This window comes from Stigmatopora nigra, chromosome 21 (assembly GCF_051989575.1).
Source record: "Stigmatopora nigra isolate UIUO_SnigA chromosome 21, RoL_Snig_1.1, whole genome shotgun sequence".
Classification (NCBI taxonomy): Eukaryota; Metazoa; Chordata; class Actinopteri; order Syngnathiformes; family Syngnathidae; genus Stigmatopora; species Stigmatopora nigra.
In genome coordinates, this window is record NC_135528.1 from 1,500,369 (window position 1) to 1,525,697 (window position 25,329).

The 25,329-nt window shown below is 34.9% G+C and overlaps 1 protein-coding gene across 13 annotated transcripts in view; it reads left to right on the forward strand.

Annotated features, from left to right (window-relative positions):
* epb41a (erythrocyte membrane protein band 4.1a) overlaps positions 1 to 24,661 on the forward strand; it is a 57,613-nt gene extending 32,952 nt beyond the window's left edge. For 5 of the 13 annotated variants that reach the window (XM_077742845.1, XM_077742831.1, XM_077742837.1 and 2 more), the window contains 7 exons: positions 94 to 141; positions 2,756 to 2,926; positions 15,520 to 15,648; positions 15,844 to 15,960; positions 17,618 to 17,698; positions 18,793 to 18,909; positions 22,352 to 24,661. In XM_077742845.1, the coding sequence (XP_077598971.1) occupies positions 94 to 141; positions 2,756 to 2,926; positions 15,520 to 15,648; positions 15,844 to 15,960; positions 17,618 to 17,698; positions 18,793 to 18,891 (645 nt within the window). In that variant the 3' untranslated portion in view covers positions 18,892 to 18,909; positions 22,352 to 24,661. Of the gene's footprint in view, positions 1 to 93; positions 142 to 2,755; positions 2,927 to 9,276; positions 15,481 to 15,519; positions 15,649 to 15,843; positions 15,961 to 17,617; positions 17,699 to 18,792; positions 18,910 to 22,351 lie in introns of those variants that run through there. The other 8 variants (XM_077742835.1, XM_077742839.1, XM_077742842.1 and 5 more) reach the window with 5 other exon arrangements.
* The last annotated feature ends 668 nt before the right edge of the window (positions 24,662 to 25,329 follow it).

Below are 25,329 nucleotides of genomic sequence, written 5' to 3' on the forward strand. Positions count from 1 at the left end.
TGTGTTCATATATTCTCTGCCTGCTTCATATTTCCATAGGTCTTTTATTTCTTTGACTCTTATGTTTCTCTTTATCCATTGTATTGTTTTCAGCTTAACCCTAAAGGCTTGGCATGCACCATTTTCCTCTCTGACTCTAATGCAAGTAACATCACTTCTCTTTTCCCATTGTCCTTTTCATGTATTGTTTTCATATAATACGGTACAGATTATGACTGGTGTGATTTATCAATTAGTTAGATTTTTAACAATGTAAGGCTCAAATTAGACTTGGTTTGGTCTTGAATGAACACTGAAGTTTATTCACAATGGTACCTAGCACCTCTATGCCACATTTGTGCTACAGTGTTCCCTCGGTTATCGCGGTTAATGGGGACCGGGACCCCCCGCAATAGCTGCGTTTCCGCGAAGTAGGCGTGCCCCTTCAAAAAGGCTTAAACAAATGTGTAACACGCGCACAAACGCACCACCAAGCAAAAACATCATAATAGTCCGGATGGAGGATCTTCTGCGGTTTTTTTGCACGTAAGAAACATCGTTATTGGGAGTTGTGAACATTGTTTTTGGGCGGTGAAGATGCGCCTGTAAACAGCCATGACGTCATCAATGCAATTCCCGAACTCTCACCATGTTATTGACCATTTATTGACCATATTTTGTTTCCACCTCTTGTAAAATGATGTAATTTTTAATTTTAACTTAATATCTTAATATCTTAATATCTAAAATTATTTCTTTATTTTTTTCCTGAAAAAAATCTGCGAAGCTCTGAGTCCGCGATAGCTGAAGCGCAAAGTAGCGAGGGAACACTGTATATTAAAATACTCTCTTATAAATAATATATGATGCAATAAATAACAAAATTGATGTAGGTTTTGACAATCTTCAAGTGAACTAATTTATTTAATGTTATCTGCTTTCCAGTCATACTATGTACTGTACAGAATACTTACCATATGTCATCTTTGACATGGTTGTATTTTATGAGCTAAAACTAAACATTATATAGGTATTAAGGTGATGAATAGCTCTTATATCTTCCTTCATTGATTGTGAAAGTTTTCATAACATCACTGGTTAAGGAACATATTTTTCTGCTCAAATTGCTATCTTGCCATGCCCTCTGAGTTTTAATAGAACTTAGATCACTCACGTTTTCTGTGGTCATGAGCTGCTTTTGTTTCGGTGGCTAACTCGGAATATCATTGAGAGGATTGTCTTTCTATTTGATTTGGATGATGAGACTTATGATGGATGACCTTTCTTAATTTAGTTTAGTGTTCAACCATCCAGTCAGCCGTTTGTTAAAAAAAAGTTAGCCTCATGTCACGCCTACAGTGGTACCTCGAGATACAATCTTAATGCGTTCCGAGACTGAGCTCCTATGTCGATTTTCTCGTAAGTCAAATGAAAGTTTCCCATAGAAATGAACTAAAAACAATTTAATTCGTTCCGACTCTCTGAAAAAACAACAAAAACAGGATATTGGGTTGGAAAAACATTTTTATTTGTTCTAATTCGCCATCTATTAACAAAGAAACAAATAACTAGTTAATATTACTAAAATGTGTTTAATAGTTTACTAAAATTAGACGGATTTTACGGAAGAGAGGGTGAGGGAGGATTTTTCCACGACAATGCGCTTGTAACATAACATAAACAAGTTTAAATGAACTTGTATTCGATGCAGACACACTCCAAAATAAATTTAATCTAACCTAACACAAAACTTAATTATTATTTTGTTTGACATTGTGATACTTTTCTTCTCCCGGGTTGGCTCTGTTTGCCCCGCCTCCACACTGACTTTCAGTCAATATCGAGGTTTATTTGATTTTGTATTCTCTTCAAAATATTCCAAAAATTATGCACACAAATGTCCTCAGAATATGATAAGGCATGACCACTTGCCAACGAGAAGTAGTATATACACCATTCGCACAGACTAACGGGAAAAATAACACTGAAAAAATGGAAAGCTCCGCCCAGTGCTCGTTATGACATTACACAAGGGAGTTGCGACCAGAAAGACAAAGCCCATGATGTTCTCATGAGCAGCCTCTCTCGTCCGCTGTCTGCTCCTTTATCAAAATTTGTCTCATATCTCAAGATAAACATTTGCTCAAAATTTTACTTGTATCTCAAATTGCTCGTATGTCAGGGCACTCGTATGTCGTGGCACCACTGTACTGGCTTTAGGTTACATGCAAAATTTTACTTTTTGAAATAGTTGATGTAGGAATTTCTCGACATTAACACAAATTAAGAACCCCTTAATTATCAGTACCTTTTACAAACTACAAAACACGCAAATAATAAAAGGTAGACTAATTTGCAATAGATTTATAAATTATGAACTACTACAAGATGCTTATTTTAATTTGTTTTGCATGAAATCTTATTCTTTTAATTAGGGATTAGCTTGCCTTATATATTACTTTATATATATATATATATATATATATATATATATATATATATATATATATATATATATATATATATATATATATATATATATATATATATATATATATATATATATATATATATATATATATATATATATATATATATATATATATATATATATATATATATATATATATATATATATATATATATATATATATATATATATATATATATATATATATATATATATATATATAAAATTAGTTTTTTTATTAGTTTTTTTTATTTTTTACTATTACAATGATTGTCTTGTTTAAAATATTGTTTGCTCTCCATTTAGGACGTGGATAAGACTCAGACTGAGATTATGCGTCACCATACCAGTGTCAGTGAATTAAAAAGGAGTTTTATGGAGTCTGTCCCAGAACCTCGCCCTAGTGAATGGGACAAGCGTCTTTCCACCAACTCACCTTTCCGAACAGCAAGTATCAATGGTCAGCTACAACCATCGGTGAGTCATACAGTCACTTGACTGTCCCATTTTAATGCAAAAGTAACAAAAATGTACTGTCATTTGCATTTTAAACTGCGACAAACATGTATATAAAGCACCTGATTTTATTAAGTTTACTCTTCAAAAACACATACACCATAGCTAATCTGAATTGAGCAAATTCACACAATATTCGTTCTAACTGGGTTTGGATAACTAGCATTTGCAATTCCTGCGTGTAGCAATTTTTTTCTTTAAAATTAGAATTATTAATGATTTAGCAACACCTTTTTTGAGGGAAAGCAGATAAGTCCCTCGACCGAGTATGTGATGTCAAGCCAAACCTTGAGATTCCTATTGTAAATCGAAAAAAACTTGCTTTTAATGGAATATAACAGTCCTTGAAACAGATCCCAAATTTGAGGGTTTTACTGCAATTTTTTACCCTCTGGTTTAGGTAAAAAGTAACACAACGCACACATAAAATAAGAAAATTGCATAAGTGAGTTTTAAATGCAAAACATGTTTTGTCTTTGACCTTTAGCTAACCTAATGCAAACTAGGGACCAAACAGGCATGCTTCGAGCACAAAAATAAACACCACTCTTTTGCATATACTCTTTTTAGGCTCTTTTAATCAACCTTCAGATGTTCATTTGTTATTTAAGATTAGGCAACTGTTTTACAAATTGTGTCTTATTCCTGAGAGGCAGTTTCTCATTTTTTTCATTATAGTTACCAACAAAAATAACCCTGATTAATATTTTTTTTTATATTATTGCAATGATTTCAATATATTAAATACATTTATTAAAGTTAATCAACTTATTTCATTTATATTTTTTATTATTACTTTTGTACCTTTGCAATGTTGGGTCAGTTACAGATATTAATCATGATATGTATTATATTCCAGTATTTATAACTGTAGCTAATTTCTTGCCACAACCAACGTCTTACTTCACATTTGAATTAAATGTTTATTACGTTATAGTTTCTTGTTTTTGTTGCAGATTATTTCAAACTACAAGTAAAATAAAAACAATAGAAAACCAAAGTAAAAAAAAAAAATCAAGATCAGCTCATACAAGAAATAAATGTCTTTTTTGGGTACAGATCGCCCAGCCCTACCATGCAAGTAAAAATCCATGGGACAATTAATAGGTTTTCACTTTTTTTCTGCTGTTGATCACTTCCATTGTGTTCAAAATTGCATTTAAAATGTTTAATCTGTCATTTATACACTTGCATGTGGGCATGCGAAGAACAAGAGCATAAGCAAAGCAATCAAAATAAAAAGCTGTGTGTAGTCCATGGTTAATTTGGCACTTTTTTTTTCAAACTACACTCTTATGTTTCACTTGATGGCGCTCTTGGCTTCTGTCATTCTTATGCTTCTGCATGAGTAACTGCAATTCACGTGGGGGCTATCTTCTCTCTGTTTCTTTCTATCGTTTTCTTGTTTGCTGATGTGACGATGGCGTGCCTGTGCAAGCAGAGGATGTGCACAGTTGTACCACACCAGCTACAGCACATTCAAAGCATAAGTGTGCTGCATCTGAGTGAAAAATGTGCATTACCTTGTTTTTGACGCAGGCTGCAAATAGGTCCAAATTGCCAAGCCGCCCAGCATGGAATCACGAAGCCACGGTTTACTAGTGAGAATGACATCCCATGCCTAACATCACCACAAAGCACTTATTTGCCAAAATTAAGAATTCAGTCAGTATGGAAGAAGAGTTAGAAGTGCATCTCGTCTACCGTATTTTCCGGACTATAAGTCACACTTTGATTGATCGTTTGGCTTGGCCTGCAACTAATTCTTAAGTGCGACTTGTGCATTCCTAATTTTTCTCTGGGTGCTTTTTTAAATTAATTATTTTAGGTTGTAGTTTTATGAAAAACAGTTGTGTCAACAGGTGCCCATTTTTCTTAATTTTACTATTGTTACTTTAAGAATGTTTCTTCTTGGTTTCTGATGAAGTAAAAACTGTGAAATTTAATATTTTAGTTTCTCTTCAATGTGCAATACTTGGCTGGTGTAACTTTTACTCAGGTGCGATTTATAGTCTGAAAAATACGGTAATGAGACTATGGCGTAAATGTACAGATGTTTTTTTTTCATTTTTCAGACTCATTCATGAAAATGAATGTATTTCAAGTCTATGTTTCTTTTAATTCAGATGATTATGGCTTTCAGGTAGTTTCAGATTTCACTTTCATTGGTCAAAGCGCCTCGCCTTTTTTCATTCATTTTCTGAGTTGCTCATGTTGATGAGGGTCGCGGGGGTGCTGTACCTTTCCCAGCCAACAATGGACGGTAGTTTAACCTGAATCAGTTGCCAGCCAATCGTAAGGCACAAGCACAAAAAAACATTCACGCACACACACATACTGAGGGACAATTCTGACTTGTTTTGTGAAATGGGAGGAAACCAGAGTACCCAGACAAAAATGATTTCTAATTGTTGTCTGAGTCAGAAGGCTAGACAATGATAGGGAAGATTGATCTGACAGATGTCCAGAAAGCAGTCATAGACAGCGGATATTATCCAAGAGGAGGGTAAGCAAGAAAATGTTTTGCTCAACAAAGCTGCCTGTTAACAGACTGCTATATCAAGGCACATTGACAGAAGGAATCAAATTACCTCAACATGAAATCCAAATCTATAAGATTTAACCAAGCTAAGAATGAAATTCACTAGACCCAACAGTACAGATAACCTGATTAAAGACATTACTAGTGCAACCTGGGTTTTCATTACACGTACGCAGTGCCAAATATTTGTCTATATGCATGAATGTGTCTGTATTTTGATTTTAATTTAGTTTTTTTCCCATTTAGTTTGTTGCTCTTACCATATTTACTCGCATATAAGCCGCATTTGTCAGAAAAAAACATGATGAATGAAACAAAGGTATGGGCCTAATGTGCGTATAAAAAGATGAAACGCTATAACACAAGACAATGCAGCCGATACAGTCATTTATTTCAAAATATAGAAAAGATAAAAAGATAAAAGAATTAGCGAAATAGCTTAGTTTGACACGTGTTCGTTGATAGCACTGGGGGCTATACACGGTTTTAAGGCAGTTTTAAGGGCGCAGCTTATACGCGGGGCGGCTTATATGTGACCGAATACGGTAGTTTTACTTCCTGTCTTCTTTGATTAGGTTTTCACTCCCACCTGTCTTGTCAGCCTTTCTGTTGTGTCAGGTAATCAGTCTGAACATCCTTCATTGTCTCGTCCAAATGTGTATTTAGTTCTTATCTTTGTTACAATCGATTTTGCTTCATAGTTGTGTTTTTCTGTTTAACTTGATTTTCTAGCAGTTACTTTTTGCTTATTGTTTTAAACATTTCTGTTTTCGTCCCTCTTTCCTGCACTTGCCCTATCTTGACTTGCTCTTCCAAACAAACATTTAGACAAACTTGACAACATAATACTTGCTTTCTTCCGTTAATCTATGCAAAGAAGGCACAACCAAGTATTATGTGCATGAAAATTAACATAACTTTCAAAAGAGATTTATGCTTACATTTTTTTTATTTTACTCGTATATTAACATTTTGGGGGAAATAATGAAATTACCATTAAAATATCTAAAAGCCATGATCATCAAAATCACAAGAATTAAAACCTATAAGGACGGCCTTCTGCCGGAATGGTTAGTGGGACGGTCTCACAGTTTTGAGATCAACAGTTCAATTCCAGGTTCAGACCTTCCTCTATTGAGTTTGTTTGTTCTCCCCTGGCTTGCTTGGGTTTTGTCTGAATACCCTGATTTCCTCCGACATTCCATAAACATGCATGGTTGGCTGTCGGACACTGTAAAAGGTTCCTAGATAAGAATGTGTATGTGAATGGGTTTTTGTCTCCTCCTGCCCTGCGATTGACTGGCCACCAACTGAAGGTATGCCCCGCCTGGTGTCCATAGTTAGTTCAGATATGCTCTAGCACCCCCCGCAATCTTAGACAGGATAAGCAGTAGGGATAATGGAAATGAATTCTTAAAACCTAGAAATTTTGAGCCGTTTGTAAAGAATTCAAATATAACTACACTTTCTCATTTGGCATTTTACACAATATTCTAATACAAAACTCACCTGTATGTGGTCAGAATGGGTGTAAATGCAGAGAAATATAATTTTGCTTGCGGCCGCGCCAGAATTAGACATATACAAGGCCAGGCAAAAGATTTGAAATGACTGTATTTGGAAACATTGTAAAGTTAGCCAGCGAGGCAATTTGGTGCATACCAATATTGTATCAAGTTTTGTGTCCCAACTTTTGAAAAAAGCCTTGCGCTGGGTTTGCTCTTTCAATGGCTGCTGTCATATTGTTTCATCAAGCAATAAGGCGCATGGCTGGGTTGACCATGAGAATCTCCTCGCATGTTTGAGCCTCCTTGGAGTTCAAAGAGGGAATAAAGCACTAGGGAAAAGCCCAAGACAAGTAGATAGAACTATTATTTAGCCTTACTTCACCTCTAATCAGTCTCATTCTCCACTCCCTCGTTTCTCGCCCACATTGTCTTTTCATGTCTCTCTTTTGGTCCCTGTTGTTCCCTCCAGAGGAAAATGTAGGCTTCCGTCTTTTTAAAAATTGAGCTAAATTTCCAGAATATTTCACATCCACAAAATATGTAGATCAGTGAGGGTCTTTCTTAAAGCATATAACTCAACAATAGGCCTTCTGTTTCATACTCAATTAATTAGCTACAGGACAGCTACAGCTTAGTACCTCAGGGAAAATGGTGGAAACAGTAATTACTCTTGTTTATAGACACTATTATTTACACAGACAGCAGTAGCTCTTCTGTCAGCACATAGTCTTTAGATGTGTGTGATCTGGTACACTATTTATTGAGTACTAAACGAGATATAGCTAGTGTGCTGAATATTCCTTTTATGATTATCATCAGAATTATAAATAGAATAAAGGGGAAACGCCGCTACTAAACAAAACAATCTGACATTAATGAGCATGTCAAGTCTAACTGGCAGTGATAAATGACCTATCTAAGATTTAAGATAATCATATATATTATGTGCCGCTTTTCAACAGTGTCTGAGGCCCAACAGGCCATTTCATTTTAATGTATACAACATTGGGAATTATGATGACACCCTAGTTGAAAATGAGAAACCTCCACTTTATCAGTGATTAAATTCTCATAGAGACGGATCAGTATTTTCCGTTTATAAATCATGTGCAAGTCGCAAGTCAAATACATACATAGACAAACACAATACATACAATGCAGTGCAAATATAGTTTATTTTTGTGGTATTTTCCCCTCCAGTCATTTTAACTAAACAAAATAGTACATTTACAAAAAGAGATACAAAACCAAAATTTACCTTAGATCTAGATGTAGCAATAGGAAGTTAGTGTTGTACAATATATACTGAAAATGTGTACTTGTCATTGTTTCAGCTGTTGGTCTTGTGTGTCTCTTCACTTTCATTTGGCACCGTTTGAAAGTTCAAAAGTTATCTTAAATATGTTAATTTTGAAAAGTATCTTAACATTAACAAAATCCTCATATTTCCCTCCGTTCATAAGTATATGTCAGATTTCATGTCTAATTTAGAGTAAGTCTTAGGGTTAGGGTATTCGCAGTCATCTTTTAGCACTGTGTTATTATTACTTAAAAATTGTTAAGTTTTGCCACAAAGGCCACTACTTGCAGAATTATGATCATTAAGATTCTTTGTGTATCATTACCATAATCCTCAAACTAGTGCCGATATTATGAAATACCTATATCCCCTGAGACTGCCAATTTTTTACTATCGTATTTTCTCGCATATAACCCTTATTTGTAACTAAAAAATGATGACTGAATAAAGGGTACGGCTTATATGCGCACACATCGTACAACGTTGCTATACTCTTTTTCACCAGTAGATGTTGGAAAATTAACATTTACTATTTGTTGGTTATTTTCTGTTTTGTAGTAAGAAAACAACCATTGCTGGACGAATTAACTTCCTTATGATATTGACCTTAAAAATGTGCTTTTGATTATTCATACAGTACCTCAGAAATACCATGTGTGATGGTTTTCCCTTCAAAGTAACACATTTGTACTCCCTAAAAAACCCTGATTATGGAGGTGGAAATTGTGAATGGGGGGGGGGGGGGGGGGCTTATACACGAGAAATTGTAAAATTCAATGATTTTAAAGGTAGGACTTATATACCGGCGTGGCTTATATGCGAGAAACGGTACTTTATGAAGTTTTATTGGGCCATTTTCCTTTCCCTTTATCCATTCCCCCTCTGCTCTTGTGAGCTGACCACCTACCACTTGTCTTTTCATTGTTATTTGTCTCTCCTTGTCATCCACTGCTGAGCACAGCAAGGGGAGCAGTCACTTTTTCAACCAAAGGTAAGAGCATGTAGCTTGTCCCCTACATCTGGGCAATCGCCGCTGTTCAGGCATGGTTTTCTGCTGGACGAGGACAGTGAGGTACTCTGGGTAGATGAAGGAGAGGAGGAGGTGGAAGATGAGGAAGAACAAGCCTGTGGCCACTCTTTAGAGGTGGCGATCAGGGTGCCAAATGAGTCAAGGCGCTTGGACAGCACTGGTGAGGTCAGCCCATCCAGGCTCCACACACACTATAGGCACTCTCGGATGTCATTCTTCCTGTCAGGCCTACTTGCAATGGCCCTTACCATGCTGTGGTTGGCTTTTATTTGAAATGCAAAAAAAGTACAAGACAAAAAAGGACCGTAAGCAATTTAAAGGTCTCCTTATTTGACTTCTGATTTCATCACGTCACCTCAGTGCTGGGATTGCACTGATTTTTGAGTGTGGATACAATGCACATCATAGTTTTGTTTTGATCAACTATCTGTTGTTGCTCCTCTCTCCGTCTTCGGGCGATCTGCTACATTTTCAACACTGGATATTCGGTTTTATCTACGGGTAACCACTAGCAGAAATACACACGTCTGTTTTTGATTGTTGCTCTATCTAATCTATGTAATTTACCTTGGTTGAGACTCCCTCATCAAGCAATGTTCACACCACCATATTTTCTGGACTATAAGTCGCACTGTTTCCATAGTTTATGACTAATACTCAAGTGCGACTTTTTTTTCTCTTTCTCTGACCACCAACATCCTGGTATCTTGTTTTTTTCAGGTTATAGTAAGCTGAAAAACTTGTGTTAACAGATTTAGCTTGATGTTCTCCGTTTTACTATTGTTACTTTAACGTGTTTGTTCTTGATTTCTGATAACGTTAAAAAATTGCCCTCCTAAAAATGCAACTCATACTCCTTTGCAACTATTTTTTCCCTCTTCATTGTGTATTCTTCGTCTGATGCAACTTATAGTCCGAATAATATGGTATATGTAACTAAACCTGGAAATTTAATCAACTAGATCAATTCAACAAGAAAACAAATAATTTTATCACCCAAAAAAGTGGTATTTTTGGATCGAAAATGGAAAATGATTGTACTTTACTTGGTTTTGGTGGAGATATGTTTGTCTTTTTAGTATGCACATTGATTTTAGTTTTTTTTCTGAAGTAAACACAACTCATTGAAATGTGCATGAGTGACACTCATGTTCATGTTGGACCAAGTTGAAGCAGACAATCAAGACCATATGCACGACCACAAACAATCGCTGGACATGTTTCTCAGGACTGTAATCCAGCATTTTTGTCTTTTAAATCAGTTGAATAATTTCTTTGACCAGGCATAAGTCAGTATCAAATCTGCCCATTCAGAGGTTGAAAGCATTGGGCATCAGCTTTTGGGGAAAAAAAGTTTTGCACTACTATAAAATTACAGCGATGTGGTGCCAAGACATTTAGCTCGAAATGTGTAAACTATCGCATATATTGTTGACTGCATGACAGTTCAAGATGGTTCTTATCTTACTAAAACCTTTTTCATGCCCAGCTGAACTTTGACAATTGCAGCACAGAAAACAGTGGGTAAGGCATTAATGCTTGAGAAAGGATTTGTAAGGAAATTGTCAAGATGTTAATGTTTAATATGTGCTCATGTTGGCTATTTAAGTCTACTTGTTCCGTCATACACGAAGGATAAAGGTATTGGGTTTCTCTCAAGCCACACTTGAGGTTTTTGGCATTCTATTACAATGGAGTGTACCCCAGTACATGTTATTTAGAGTATATTGATGTGAGCAGTGTAAAAGATTTTGGAAATGTTCCAGACGTGTCATTTAAAAGTTCATCAATTATTTTTTAGTGTTTGATGGTATTGAGGTAAAGGATCTCAAATCTTTCCATACCAAACTCGTGGTATAATTATACTGTAACAGAATAAAGCCGCATCAAAATTATTTCCAGAAATCATAAAAGGTCTAAAAATAACTGTTGGGAAGCAGTCAATACAGAATACCGATCATGGCCAAGCTCATATTATTATCCCTCCCGGGATACTTCAAAGTTGGCACAATCGAGACAGGCAGGTAATGTTCTGTTGGCATTCACCAACCTTAAACTCATCCATCAGACTGCCAAGTAGAGAAGTGTGATTCATCACTCAAAAAGACACTAAACTGATTTGTTGCAGCAGTTGCTTCCATTACAGTATTGTGCTCCAATTATGGATGCTCTTAAACTAGATGTTCTTTCACAAAAATCTTAGCAAAAAGGCCTGATGCTTGATTTGATAAACATGACAATAAGGCACAAACATTCTATGATGAGAGGTCCAATACCTTTTTCATTCAAAGTAGAATGCATTACTGTTTCTACTGAACCTGGGTCCAACTATTTGTTGGATATTTTATCTGGTTTATTGAACTGGTAAATGAAGAATGCAAATGTGTTAGGTTTTGGAGAAAAAGCAGTAAAAGAATATTGATATTTGTCTTACACTTGTATAGAAATACATCAGTCAAGCTTTGCGAAACCACATTTTATTGTAAATCTGATGTGTTGCATGGGTCTGAACTGAAAAAAGAAGAAAAATGTGATTGAGTTGGATATCAGATGTTTACAATGGGTTAATTTCCCAGAGGAAAAGATGCGGAACATATTTTTTAACGCATTTATTTGAACATTTTTCAATCGAGTATATATAGTGACGTTCAGTGAAATATGGTACACGAGTGTGCACACCTTCCTATAAATAGATGGATGTGTTCAATCCAATCACACTCAAAGTCATTATAAATGAAATTAGCACACAAATATGACCATTTAATGTATTTCTGAACAATCATTAATAATTTTATCACACTGTAATTTACATGGATCTTCTCTGTCAGCCTGTTTGGATTTCTGTCAGACCAGCTTTATTTGGAGATTATGATTCATGCAAGTCACCAAGGTTATTGGGGGAGTGCGTATTGGCCAGGGAAGAAATTAACTATTGTTCGAGGAATGCCTTCATAATTGCTAGAAATATGACAAACAGGATCCATTCTTCTCATTTTCACCACCAGGTTTCAGTATTGCCAGATTAATCAGAATTATCACAAGATACCGTATTTATTTGAGTCTAACGCGCCCAAGGATTGCACCTGTACTGGTAACTGGCAAATGCTCAACACGTGACCATAACAAAACATTTATTCACAACATATGGTATGGAAACCTGGTGAAACAAAGTAGTACCAATATGAACACAATTCTCAAATGGAATTTACAATTTTAAATCTTTAAAGCCTAATTCATCATCCTAATAATTAGAATTGTAATCAATTATTTGGTGAAGCTGAGTCACCATTATCAGATTCAGCCAAATAATTGATTCCATTATTCTTGAGCGAAGATAGCACTCCCTGGGTGGACTCGTTTCCCTGGAGCAACTTTCCTATTTTTACCCCTATTACCCTATAAACGACTTGCCAAAGGTTATTTTGACAGGGCCGGCATTCGGAAAAGAAGGTAGATTATCACTATGGCAGCAAAAGATAGTTTTTATGTCTCCCATTATACATAACAGCTGCGGAGGGAAGTGTTTCACTGGAATTCATGTATACCGCGCACCCAAAAGTTGTTTCAGTTTTGCGTGTTATACTCGAATACATATGGTAATCAGAATTTTTAAATCTGGATCAAAGGATTGCAAGGTTTTATTTTTGTCTCTCAGGACAAGTAAATGTACTTGTATAAACTACAAATCTTTGCATTTTGCACGTGAATTATGTTACATGTAATGGCCGTAAAAGAGGATGAACAGCTACTACTGACAGAACGTAATGTTTAAACTGTAATTTGCAAGAATTTGTCTCTTTAGGCTGTATTAGGAGTCTACTTTTTTGGTCATCAGACTTGGTGGAAGGATCTTTGAACTCAGCAACAGTTCGTTCTGTAGAAACCAGAAATATCATTGACAGATATTCAACTTTTTTTTTTTTAACTTTTCTTCATATTTGTTGTAGCAATAATTCATCATACTTGGGTGGTAAATTACGATATTATTTTTATGATTAATTTGTTAGGCTGTGTGTTGGTCAGAGGATGAAGATTTTGCATGTGGATTTTCTTTGTATTATTGAGCATTAAATGTTCTCTGACTAAATAAGACATATTCCAGTTTTTAGTAACTGTAAATTGTATAGTGGCAGGCTGGTGATGAGTGGTTAGCAAGTCATCCTCACAGTTTTGAGATTGAGGGTTAAATCCCAAGGTGGGTTCTGACCATCCTGTGTGGATTTTGCATGTTCTCCTCTGGTACTTTGGTTTCCTTTAGAGTGTTCAACCATCCCATAGCCATAGGATGGTTGAAAACTCTAAATTACTCCTACGTATGAGTGTGAGCGTGAGGTAGGTATGAGTTTTACCTTGCTATTGGCTGGCCACCACTTCTGGGTCTCCCGAGCCTGGGCCCATAGTAGTTGGCTGGGTTAGGCTCCAGCACCCCTATGACTCTTGTGAGGATAAGTGGTAAAAAAAATGAAGGATTCAATTTAATATGAATTGGAAAGTGATTGAATACATCTACAGTCAGAACCAAATTGTTGTCAAGATTGTAAGTCACACTGATGGTGGGCAAAGGTTTGATGTTTTTGGTCTTGATCTAATGGTTTGGGTGTGTAGATCTGAAAATAAAAAGGAGGCTCTTGGTTGCGTCCATTTATTGATCCTCTTGGCTTCCCAAGTTAACATTATAGGAACTGCATTTGATATGAATGTTGGCGTTATCAGATGTAACATGGTCAAGAAACAGTAAATTAATTATTCCAGTACCTAGCTCACAATATGACCACTTTGTACCAGAACAATTGTTTTCCAATCTCACACTAAGCCACCGCGGTCACAGCTCATTATTTATGCAATGCATGCATCATTTTGTATAGGATCAAACAACCTTTGTACTTGCCAGCAAATGTGTTGTATCCATAGTAACTAAACAAGAAATAATAAGACTTTTTGTTTTCAAATATGTATGCCCCAATGTGTTTAATATGTAAATCAGTCATTCAAATGCATCAGCCAATCTTGGCTCTCCCACAAGCAAACGCTTTTGGTATTGCCTGAGCTGACAGGTGTTATTACTCACAGTCATTTAAAATGCCTCCTTTATGTTACCAATTACTTAAGGATTTTATTGCGCTGCTGACAGTAAATAGCCCTTTTTGCCCACCTATATACGTACAATTGCTACTCAGGCAGGGTAGCTACATCCCAGGGCTTTAATGTATGTTTGTAACAATAACATATGTATGTAACATAACTAAGATTCCCTTTGCACGATAATTGAAGACAAGTGACAAAAATAATAGGGCTTTGGAAACATAAATATGAATAATATTTCATGAATCTTCTCCAATAAATACAATAACCAAACAATTGCTGGTGGCAATCCAACTAGGAAATCAACTAGGATTTCTCTATTTTTTACCTGTGTTTCTATAAACCTCTGTTGGCTAATGCCTAGAAGTTATACACTTTTATTTTTATTTTTTGGTGCTTCAAATACAATGTTGCCTCGCTTATCGCGGTTAATGGGGACCGGGACCAACCGCGATAAGTGAATTTCCGTGAAGTAGGGATTCCCCTTCAAAAATGCTTAATTTTGAATTTAATTCCAAAAATTATTTTTTTATTAAATTTTTTTTTTATTTGAAAAAAAAATTACCCCCCTGTATACATTTCACCATATAGAATACGGGTAAAGAGAGTGAAATTCATGTTATAACAAAAAAAACTGAAAAATATGTTGTTTCAATGTAATATTTGTATTTTTTTCCAAAAAAATCCGCAAAGCTCTGAGTCCGCAATAGCTGAACCGCGAAGTAGCGAGGGAACACTGTATTTCACTTAAAAAAAAGGTTGCTTGTCTGACTTTGACTGGGTCCCCCTTACGAGACAGACGGGTTATCATGTGTTACATTTTTTTCCCTGTAAGTGTAGTGCAAATGATTGAGAGTGAACAGGATTTTCAAATATCTTCACGTTATGACAGTCAATGGATCTCACGATCATTAAATCTTGGTTGTACAATTTTCAAGAAATGCTTTTGTTTAGTCATTTTTAATTATTGCATTAATTGCCACACTTTGTTACCATCTTAATGAATCATTCAAAAAGCTTTGAACTAATGTGTTAGGGTGTCTTATTAGACTTCTCAGGGAGCTGGTCACTGACTGTCATTGCTGTTTGCAGTCTCCCGTACTGAAGACCCAGACAATCACCATCTCAGATGTTACCAACTCTCTGAGGGGAACTCTGGCATACAAAGACATCCCCTTAGTTCATACTGAGACCAAGACAATTACCTACGAATCAGCCCAGGTAAGAGCCTTTTTGAATTTGTGAACAAAAATCATTATTTAATATTCTTAAACTGTATGTGCAGCCAAAACCCATATTGGATTTTTGCCAAGTTCGACTTCTTGAGAATATTAAATGCATTTTAGGTTTTCACAATAATCACAAACTAGACAAAAACATAGATACACATTTTATTTAATGTCTAACACTGAAAAGGTCTCTATCCCACAGCCCGTGGACACCTTGGCAGAACGAGATTCAGGAGTCCTACTGAGTGCTCAGACCATCACATCTGAGACCATCAGCACTACTACCACTACCCAGATTACAAAGGTATGTCTCATCGATCAATACAAATCAATTCAGTTGTTTGAATGCTGTGTTAGCATCTTAATAGTGGTTAGGTAATTAATTATTGCATTCATCTGAATGGAGCAATTTGACACAGACACAAGAGGTAAATAGACAGCTTCTTGAGTTTGATATATTTAATAAAGGTACAATGCATACTAAGGTTCTAAAACTGGATTAGATAATGTATGTTTCAATTGACGTCTATCTTTTACACTTAACTAACCTCCAGATGTCTTTCAATGTCAGTAACCTACAAATGGAGATTTTCCAAAGTTCTCTTAAAACAGCAAAGCTTCCATTCCCAGCGCTGAGGTCAGCTGTGACAAGAATCTGTTAGTTCTTTCATTTGTCTTTCGAATTGTTTTGTAGTTCTCTTAATAATTGCAAGAGGATGAAGATTTTTTTAATTCTGTGCTAGAACTATCCTCAGATTTCCCAACTATATCTTATAGAAAACCTCACAATTGTGCATGGCATGGTTACTTTTCACAAATATTTAATCTAATAATAATCTTGAGAGTAAAAAAAACAAACATTGTATACCACTGATAACACTAACTAACAGTACACTGAATGCATATTTTAAATATAAATATTTACAATATGTACTTGATAATATTTAATCTCATCTCATTTCCTGAACCACTTTATCCTCATTAGGGCCGAGGGGGGTGCTGGAGTCTGTCCCAGCTGTCTCCGGGCCAGAGGCGGGGACACCTAAAATCTGTAGCCAGCTGATCACAGGGCACAAGGAGACAGACAATTATGCACGCTCACATACTATGGGGCAATTTAGTGTCCAATCAGCCTACCATGTATGTTTTTGGAATGTGGGAGAAAACCGGAGTACCTGGAGAAAACCCACGAGAACTCGCAAATCCCACACGGTTTGACGGACCTAGATATCAACCCAGGACCTACGAGCTGTGAGGCCGACACGCTAACAACTCACTCCACCGGGCCGCCTGGGACTTGATAATATGAATTAGGAATATTCAATATAACAGTTTATCAAAAGGATTAAAGAATTCATTCCTGTCAACCTCTGCCGATAACTGCCCTTATAAATGATTATGATTCCCCGTACAAACCCCCCAAAAAACTTACAAACACCGTACGACGCATGTTTACTCGTGGTAACTCTTTTTTTACTCGGTGGCTCCTCCTTGGTTGCTTCCACGATATTTACTCTATGTATATCTACGCATGCGCATGTCATCCTTTATCGATATTGCCGTACGCACCGCTAAAAAAAATACATACGATTGAGGATAATTTTTGCCGGTATACCGTGACAATAGTAACAATCGATGACAGTAGCGTCGTTGGCTACTAGCCTTCGAGACTATCTGGATTTTAGCCAAAACGGTCTTGTTGAGATCGGTTTTCAGAAATATTGGTGATTTTTTATTTTTTTATTTCCCCGTACAAAAGTCAGTGTACGGCGTACATGATTTGAAATGGTAAAAAAAACGTATAAAATACGTATAAAACGTACAAGTTCACAGGTATGAGAATTACAATAATGTCAAAAACATTTAAATTGCCATAAAGTATTTTTCGCAGAGTATTGTGGGATTCATTTTATTTGTTTCAATTTCTATTTTATACTTAACCAATTTCATTTCTGTTGCAGACAGTGAAAGGAGGAATTTCAGAAACTCGCATTGAAAAGAGGATTGTCATAACTGGAGATACAGAGATTGATCACGATAAGGTAAATTGTGCTTTTCTTGGTTCACAATAATGGTAAAATATATTTGCATTGACTAATGAGAATAGAAGACACAATAGAGACATATTTGTAATGTTTTCTTCAAGCTGGCTAATCATCCCAGCTTGATTTCACTTCACTTTGATTCATTGTAGGCCCAATGTGAAAAAAAATTGTTATCACGATTAAAAATAATATAAGTGTATCGATAATTACTATGATAACTATCACTATATCTTTTGTCTTTCAAATTTGAAACTTCTAACGTTAGGGGATGAATAAATACATAATTTTCCTCGTTATTCAATTATGAAAGTAACTATGTTACCTAACTTAAAAAAAAGAAATAATATAAATAATTGGTATTTTAAAAAGTATATTTGTTGTTTCGTTGTGCAATAAAGATAGAATAACTCACTCCTTACACTATAAAAAGTAATGAATAATAAAACCTGCAGAAATGTTGACAGCCTTGGTTATTTTTATACATTTGCCTTTAAACCAAAAGTTGTGTGCAATATGAAATGAATAAAATAATCAATCAAGACATCATTACCATTGACAAGCAGACTATTTTCAGCCTCACAAAAAGAAACGATGTTAATTTACCTTACATGACCATTTAAAAAATATGTTGCATGAACCTTATCCATTTTAACCCACGCTAACAAGTTTAGGAATTCTGCAATGTTTTCATAACATTTGCATAAAATGGGGAAACATCTCGTTATCTATAAAGAAAAGAATTACAGGCTTTCCTCAAATGAGAAGACCAAGTTAAAATGGGTCAGGGATATTTTCAACAAAGCTGCTGGTTGTACACTGGTGTTTAAGAGGCTATTTTAAGGAAGGGTTAAGGTCATCATTTTATCGCCTAGGTCTAATTCATTGTATTTGTTTCCATAATATTCCCATTATGTAGACAATAGAGCATATTCCCCATGATGAAGCGGTTACAATTTGCAAATTAAATTCCCCTCATAGAGCAAATGGCCTTGTATATAGAGTAAATCTCATACCCAAGCTGTTTTAATTAAAGTCATTTATCTTGCTCGAGTGAACAATCACGCTTTGGTTACTTTGCTTCATTTGTTCAGGCACTGGCTCAGGCTATTAAAGAAGCTAAAGAACAACATCCGGATATGTCGGTCACAAAAGTTGTTGTCCACCAAGAAACTGAGATTTCTCCTGAGTAAAAGTTCCTCTTTTTGAAGGTTTGTGCCCACTCTACACCTTTACACATGTGGTCAAATGTTTTAAGATACCTTCTCATTCTACTCAACTGGAGAAAATTCCCAAATTCTTTAACTGTGGGTGAACATCTTTCTCATTATATATGTTTGGGGAACAGTGCTGGACCACCTTCAAAGTTTTTTTTAACAAAATATGCACAGGATAAACTTTCTTATGAAATGACTGAAACAATGAGGCCATTCAATTTTGATTTGATTTAAAGGCCTTCGATTGATTTTTTTAGGTGTATATTACCGTTTTGACCCAAATATAAGCCGATGTTTTTTGCATTGAAATGCATCTTACTTTTGGGGGCTACACATTGTACCCTTTCACAACCCTGGATGGTACCAGCTAACTTTAAAGCGAATGTTGAACACTAATGGTTAATCGAATTAAATTCAACGCCGTTATTTTCAATATGGTTTAGTTAGATTTAAAGCTTCGATCTGAAGTGCACACAGAAACAATCAATACAGTCATCCCTCAATTATCGCGACTTCACTTATCGCGAAATCACTTATTGATTTTTTTCTGCTATCTATTATCTCATCTCATTTTCTGAACCGCTTTATCCTCATTAGGGTCACGGTGGATGTTGGAGCTGATCCCAGCTGACTCCGGGGCAGAGACGGGGGAAACCCTGAATCGGTAGCCAGTCGATCGCTGGGCACAAAGAGACGAACACCCATGCACACCCATACCTAGGGCCAATTAAGAGTGTCCAATCAGCCTACCATACATGTTTTGTGGGAGGAAACCGGAGTACCCGGAGGAAACCCATGCAGTAACATGCAAACTCCACACAGATGGACATGACCTGGATTCGAACCCAGGCCCCTAGCTAAGCACTTGCATCACTGGGGCGCCGCTAATAATTTTTAAATTTGCATGGTAGGGTGATTGGACTCTCTAAATTGCCCCTAGTTATGAGTGTGAGCATGATTGGTTGGTTGTCTCCTTGTGCCCTGCTATCTGCTGGACCCCGATTCAGGGTATGCTCCGCCTTTGGCCCGGAGTCAGCTAGCATAAGCTCAAGCACCCCCCGTGACCTAAATGAGGATAAAGCGGTTCAGAAAATGAATGAATGAATTATTAAACTAAATGCAGTTTGTGTTTTTTAAATTTAAAAATAAACACCAAATGTGAAGGAGAGGTTTATTAAGATACATTGTCACTGCATTAGTAATTAATTTGGCTTTTTTACAACGATATTGTAAATCGGCAATAATTAATCAGACATTATATCGCCTAATATAAATTATTATCCTGACTGGCCTTCAATGCGTTCCAATATGTCTAACAATCGAGTGGGAAAAACGTATACAAATTATTGAGTTTTTTGGACGTTTTTTTTTTTAAGAAAACACGTTCTTTTATATAAATAGACAACATATTTGATGTAATTTGGTATTTTTGCCAATAATGAAAAATCAAATAACATTAACTTTCATATTATTAATAGTCCTCACATTTGTATGAAAAGCAGAGCCTCAGTATTTACTCCTATGACTATAAGTTAGTCAACAACATCTAACAAGTTTCTAAGTGCCTGCCAAAAACATACACAAATTGAACTTGACTGCCTGTGGTTTCTAATTAAATCCAACTGTAACCACACTATATTCTCATGTTTGGAGATATTCAAATACAGCAATGGGTTAGCCTTACCAGGCCATAGAAGAACACCATTTACCTAATTTTAACACAAAATGAGCCTCTAAATAGCCAATATAGTAACAATAAATGTGACCAACTAGTTCAGCAGACTCTGACAAGGAGTGTGAATTGGATAATGATCACGTGTGCCGGTAATAAAGATGGAAAGAACATTACCTCCTCTGTATGCATTAAGGTTGTGAAATAGCCGTTTGTGTGACAGTAGAATGCGGAGTTTATGCCAATAAGAAATAAAGACCTCCAGTATAAACTTTGTTAAACAATGGTGCCCATGTGGCTTTAATTGTAGCCCTGTTAATGTGATGTTTAAAGGTCCAGGCTGGGAATCTGGAACTGTTTAGCTGACTAACTCTACTGCCATGTAAACACATTTTTACCTCCCACTTTGCTCTTTAGTAGGGATGTGTAATGGGAGTTCCCTACTTCGAGTAGCTCAAAGCAATAAGAATCTGACAGACACAGGATTAATTCAAAAAAAATGTGACATACATTTAAATCAATCCAAATTGAGTATAAGCCACACCACCCACACCCATATATATACATATATATATATATACATATATATATATATATATATATATATATATATATATATATATATATATATATATATATATATATATATATATATATATATATATATATATATATATATATATATATATATATATATATATATATATATATATATATATATATATATATATATATATATATATATATATATATATATATATATATATATATATATATATATATATATATATATATATATATATATATATATATATATATATATACATATATATATATACATATATATATATACATATACAGATACATATACAGATATAGATATATATATATATATATTTATATATATATATATATATATATATATATATATATATATATATATATATATATATATATATATATATATATATATATATATATATATATATATAAATGTATATATATATATATCTATATCTGTATATGTATCTGTATATGTATATATATATATATATGTATATATATATATATATAAAAACCAAGAAAGCGACAACTAATATATGTTAAAGTAAGAATATTAAGAACTAGCTAAATAGGCATCTCTTAACATATAAGTGTTCATATAACTATACATTTAATCATACTAAGAATATAAAAATAATTCTTGTAAAAATGATGTAAAAATTATTTTTGAACCAGTTAAGAACAGACCGGCCCATCCACACCATCTTGATGAACCCTGTTGAGACTACAATGCCAAACAGAACGGTTCTACATATAGAATACACACATAATATATCTTTAAACGTCAGACAGAATTCTTCTTACACAATGTTTCTCTGCTGTGACTTATTATTGTGTTATCACTAGGCGTTTGGGTTCACATGGAATAAATCTGGACACGAACTATACTGTTTTAAACGGAAAAACGTAATAGCCAACGGTTCTTAGCGCCAACAGCTTAAAAAGTTTTTCATCAGTCAAACTTTCACGCACCGTTTATACTAATCTAATCTTGTAAGTACAGTGGTAAATACTGTTTAAAAGTCTTTGTAATGGTAAACATAACCTTCAAGATATGGTCAACAGCCAAGCTAAGGCTTATATATACAAAAAAAAAACTGAAATCCAACACAAATGTCAAACTCTCACTGATTCTATTCCTTTTTCTGTATCTCTATTTTCATCCCTTTCTCTTGTTATGATCTGCATCTGTACATTCAGATCTACAAAATCCTTCTCCCAACCCGATCACATCATTTTTACCTCAGAGCTCTGAGCCACACCATACAACTTTGCCTTGGACATATAAGTCAGACAACATTGGAGAGACTGATTTCTTCACAGAACTATGAACTCTGTTCCAGGAGTCACCCAGAAAAATCACCAGAAACGTCGCAAGGACCCTCCCAATTCCCTTTCCTGTTCTACTTACTGCCAAAACACTGACCGTAAGACAAAAAAAAAAAGCTTTTTATGGAATGAGATAAAAGGTACAAAACTTGTGTAATGATATCGCTCCAATTTGGAGATTTTAAGAAAATTTTCAGAGGCATTTGGTCTTTTAATCTTTCAGATTATTTAACATTTATTTTTGTATAGCTTTTCAGAATTGGTTAATATTAATCTGGAGTAATTCAGTCAAGTGTTTTATAATGATGTGATTAAAACAAATCAACAAAGGGAATATGGGTGATTTTTGGGGGGATTGTACATAGCCACACATAAGGTTCACTTCCTAATTGGGTTAATTTCTTGCTCCGTATATTATTCATATATATTTTACACTGTTCAATGTGGAGAAATATTTTTCCAATCACTTTTAGAAAAAATATTTCCCGTTTTTCCATTCTTTGATCACTTTATCATTTTGTACTTGCTGTAGTGTTCGTGGAGACCTTTACATGTATGTATTTATTCTCACCTTTGCCTTTGTTTGTTTATGTGTTAAAGGTCCTCCACACACACATATGTAGCTTTATTTATTTTAGTCCAGTAACCAGAACACTTTCAGGCAAATGTCATGACCAGAATACAAAAAAAAATAAGATTTTTGTTGCTTTGCTTCGAGTGAAAGTATTATTTTATATCAATACTTTTCCTTCAAGTTGGACAAAAAATATTCCTACCATTGTTAAGGCTCACAATGATCAAGATACAAAGTTTTTGGTCATGAAGTAATTTGTGTAGAAGCATAAGAAAAATTGTGACGATTACTGTCTGGTCATATTTTGGTGATAGACCTTTGTTCATTACGTTTTAAAAATTTGGGTATGTTTGGTGCTGTTTAAAAAAATGACGGTCTTAAGTAGACTCGCATTGAAAATTAGTAAACAAGTTGAACTTGAAGCAGGTCTAAACATTTTTTTTTAAATGGAATATCTACACCAATTATATTATATTTCAACTCTTACTTAGAAGTGATGAAAAGGAGAATACAGGAAGGTGGCTTTTTAACATTTGCGGTAGTGATATGTCAGCTGGCATAGTTTAAAATTGACAGATTCAAACTTGAATGAGAACAAATATTTTACGGGTCTTGATAATTCCACAGAAAAGTTTAAAAGGGCATAATTTAAAAACGGTTTGTGATTTTGTGGCTGTGAACAGAGCTGATCTCATTAGCAGCAAATCAAAGCAGATCCTCTCATTCCTTTTACATTTGGTGCACTTAAAGAGACATGGGAAATCAATGTAATAGAGTTATAAGAAAAATTACTGCTCTTAGCCAATGTGGTGGTATCAGACATCCTGTTTTGGTATCATAATTCATGTAGGGCCATTTAGATTCTCACTGAGCAAACGGCTCCCGAATGATTTCTTGTACTATGCAATGAAATCATAAAATATGACCGGTTCATTTTTGAAGAAGACTTTAAAATAATTTGACCTTTAGTATAACTTCAGAGCTATGTTTCACTGTAAGGTTTAAAACCATTTTTTTGGTGTAGCTATCTTGACATTTGTTTTGCATTGCTGTTAAAGGTCAAGTGTGCTCTCAATTGTTTCATTAGTGATTCCTAAAACGCAGTGAAAGATGAGCAGCAGTCTTATTGGGAAATGTATAATGATTAAGCAAAATATCTACAGTATGTCAAATGATTAATTATTGACAGCAATGAATTTCCTTGCTGACCTTTTATACAATTTCTGCTAAAAGAATGTACATTGAAATAAATTGTCATAAGATTTTTCATATAGTATGCACAAGTTTTACATAACATTTAAGCAAGCGCGATTAGTTTATAAAATCTTTTGGGACAACCTTTTTGATATACAGTACTTATACACATACAGTATTTACTGTACAATTGCCCATGTCATTGTTTTTTTTTCTTTTGCAACATGGTACAACATTATGTACAGTTATTCAAATTGTGGTTGATTGTTCTTTGTGCTTTTGTTTTATTGTGGCTCTTTTCTTGTTGGAAACAAGCAAATTTTCTGTTATTTGTTAAATGTAAACCCGCACCATCACAAGGAAGAAATGTTGTAGAAAAGCACCATACACTGAATAAAATGTATTTTATCCTGTTCACTGCCAACTACATGATTTGTTACACTATCCCTTACATATGTATACAGTTTAGGAAAAAACTACTACTACTTTCCAATGCATTTACACGTTTTAAAGAGTCATCACTGTAAATTCCAAATTTTAAAATGGCTTTTGTGATCTTCCCAACTCGAAATCTGATTGGTTAAACTGCAATAGTCTTATCGACGCTTGTTTAATGCAACAGGGCCTGCAGACTGATTGTGAAGGCCTTGAGGCGGATTTCTGATCTTGGTAACAAATAATGGCTGAAATGTGATTGGTTAAATGCTTCAATATGAAAACATACATCTGGAAGCAGTGCAACCAGGGGGGAACGCAATGAAAGGAAGCTAACAGACTATTTGGAATTATTTAGACTATTTTGGAATTATTTAGTATTGATGGACAAAATATAATAATATATGATTCAGATATTTCTTAGGCCAGCAGAGAAGGCCTTGAAGGCCTCGATGGCCCGCCACTGAGTACATGTAATAGGCTTTAACAAGAGAAAAACAGCTTTGCCTGTTATAGTACTAAGATTCTGTAGGTGTGTCATTGAAACTAGGTGGTTTACACAATCTGCCAACACAATCTTGCATGTTGGAACCATCCAAGCCAAAATACAATGATATCTGAAATTTAGTTGAATTTTACACAACCT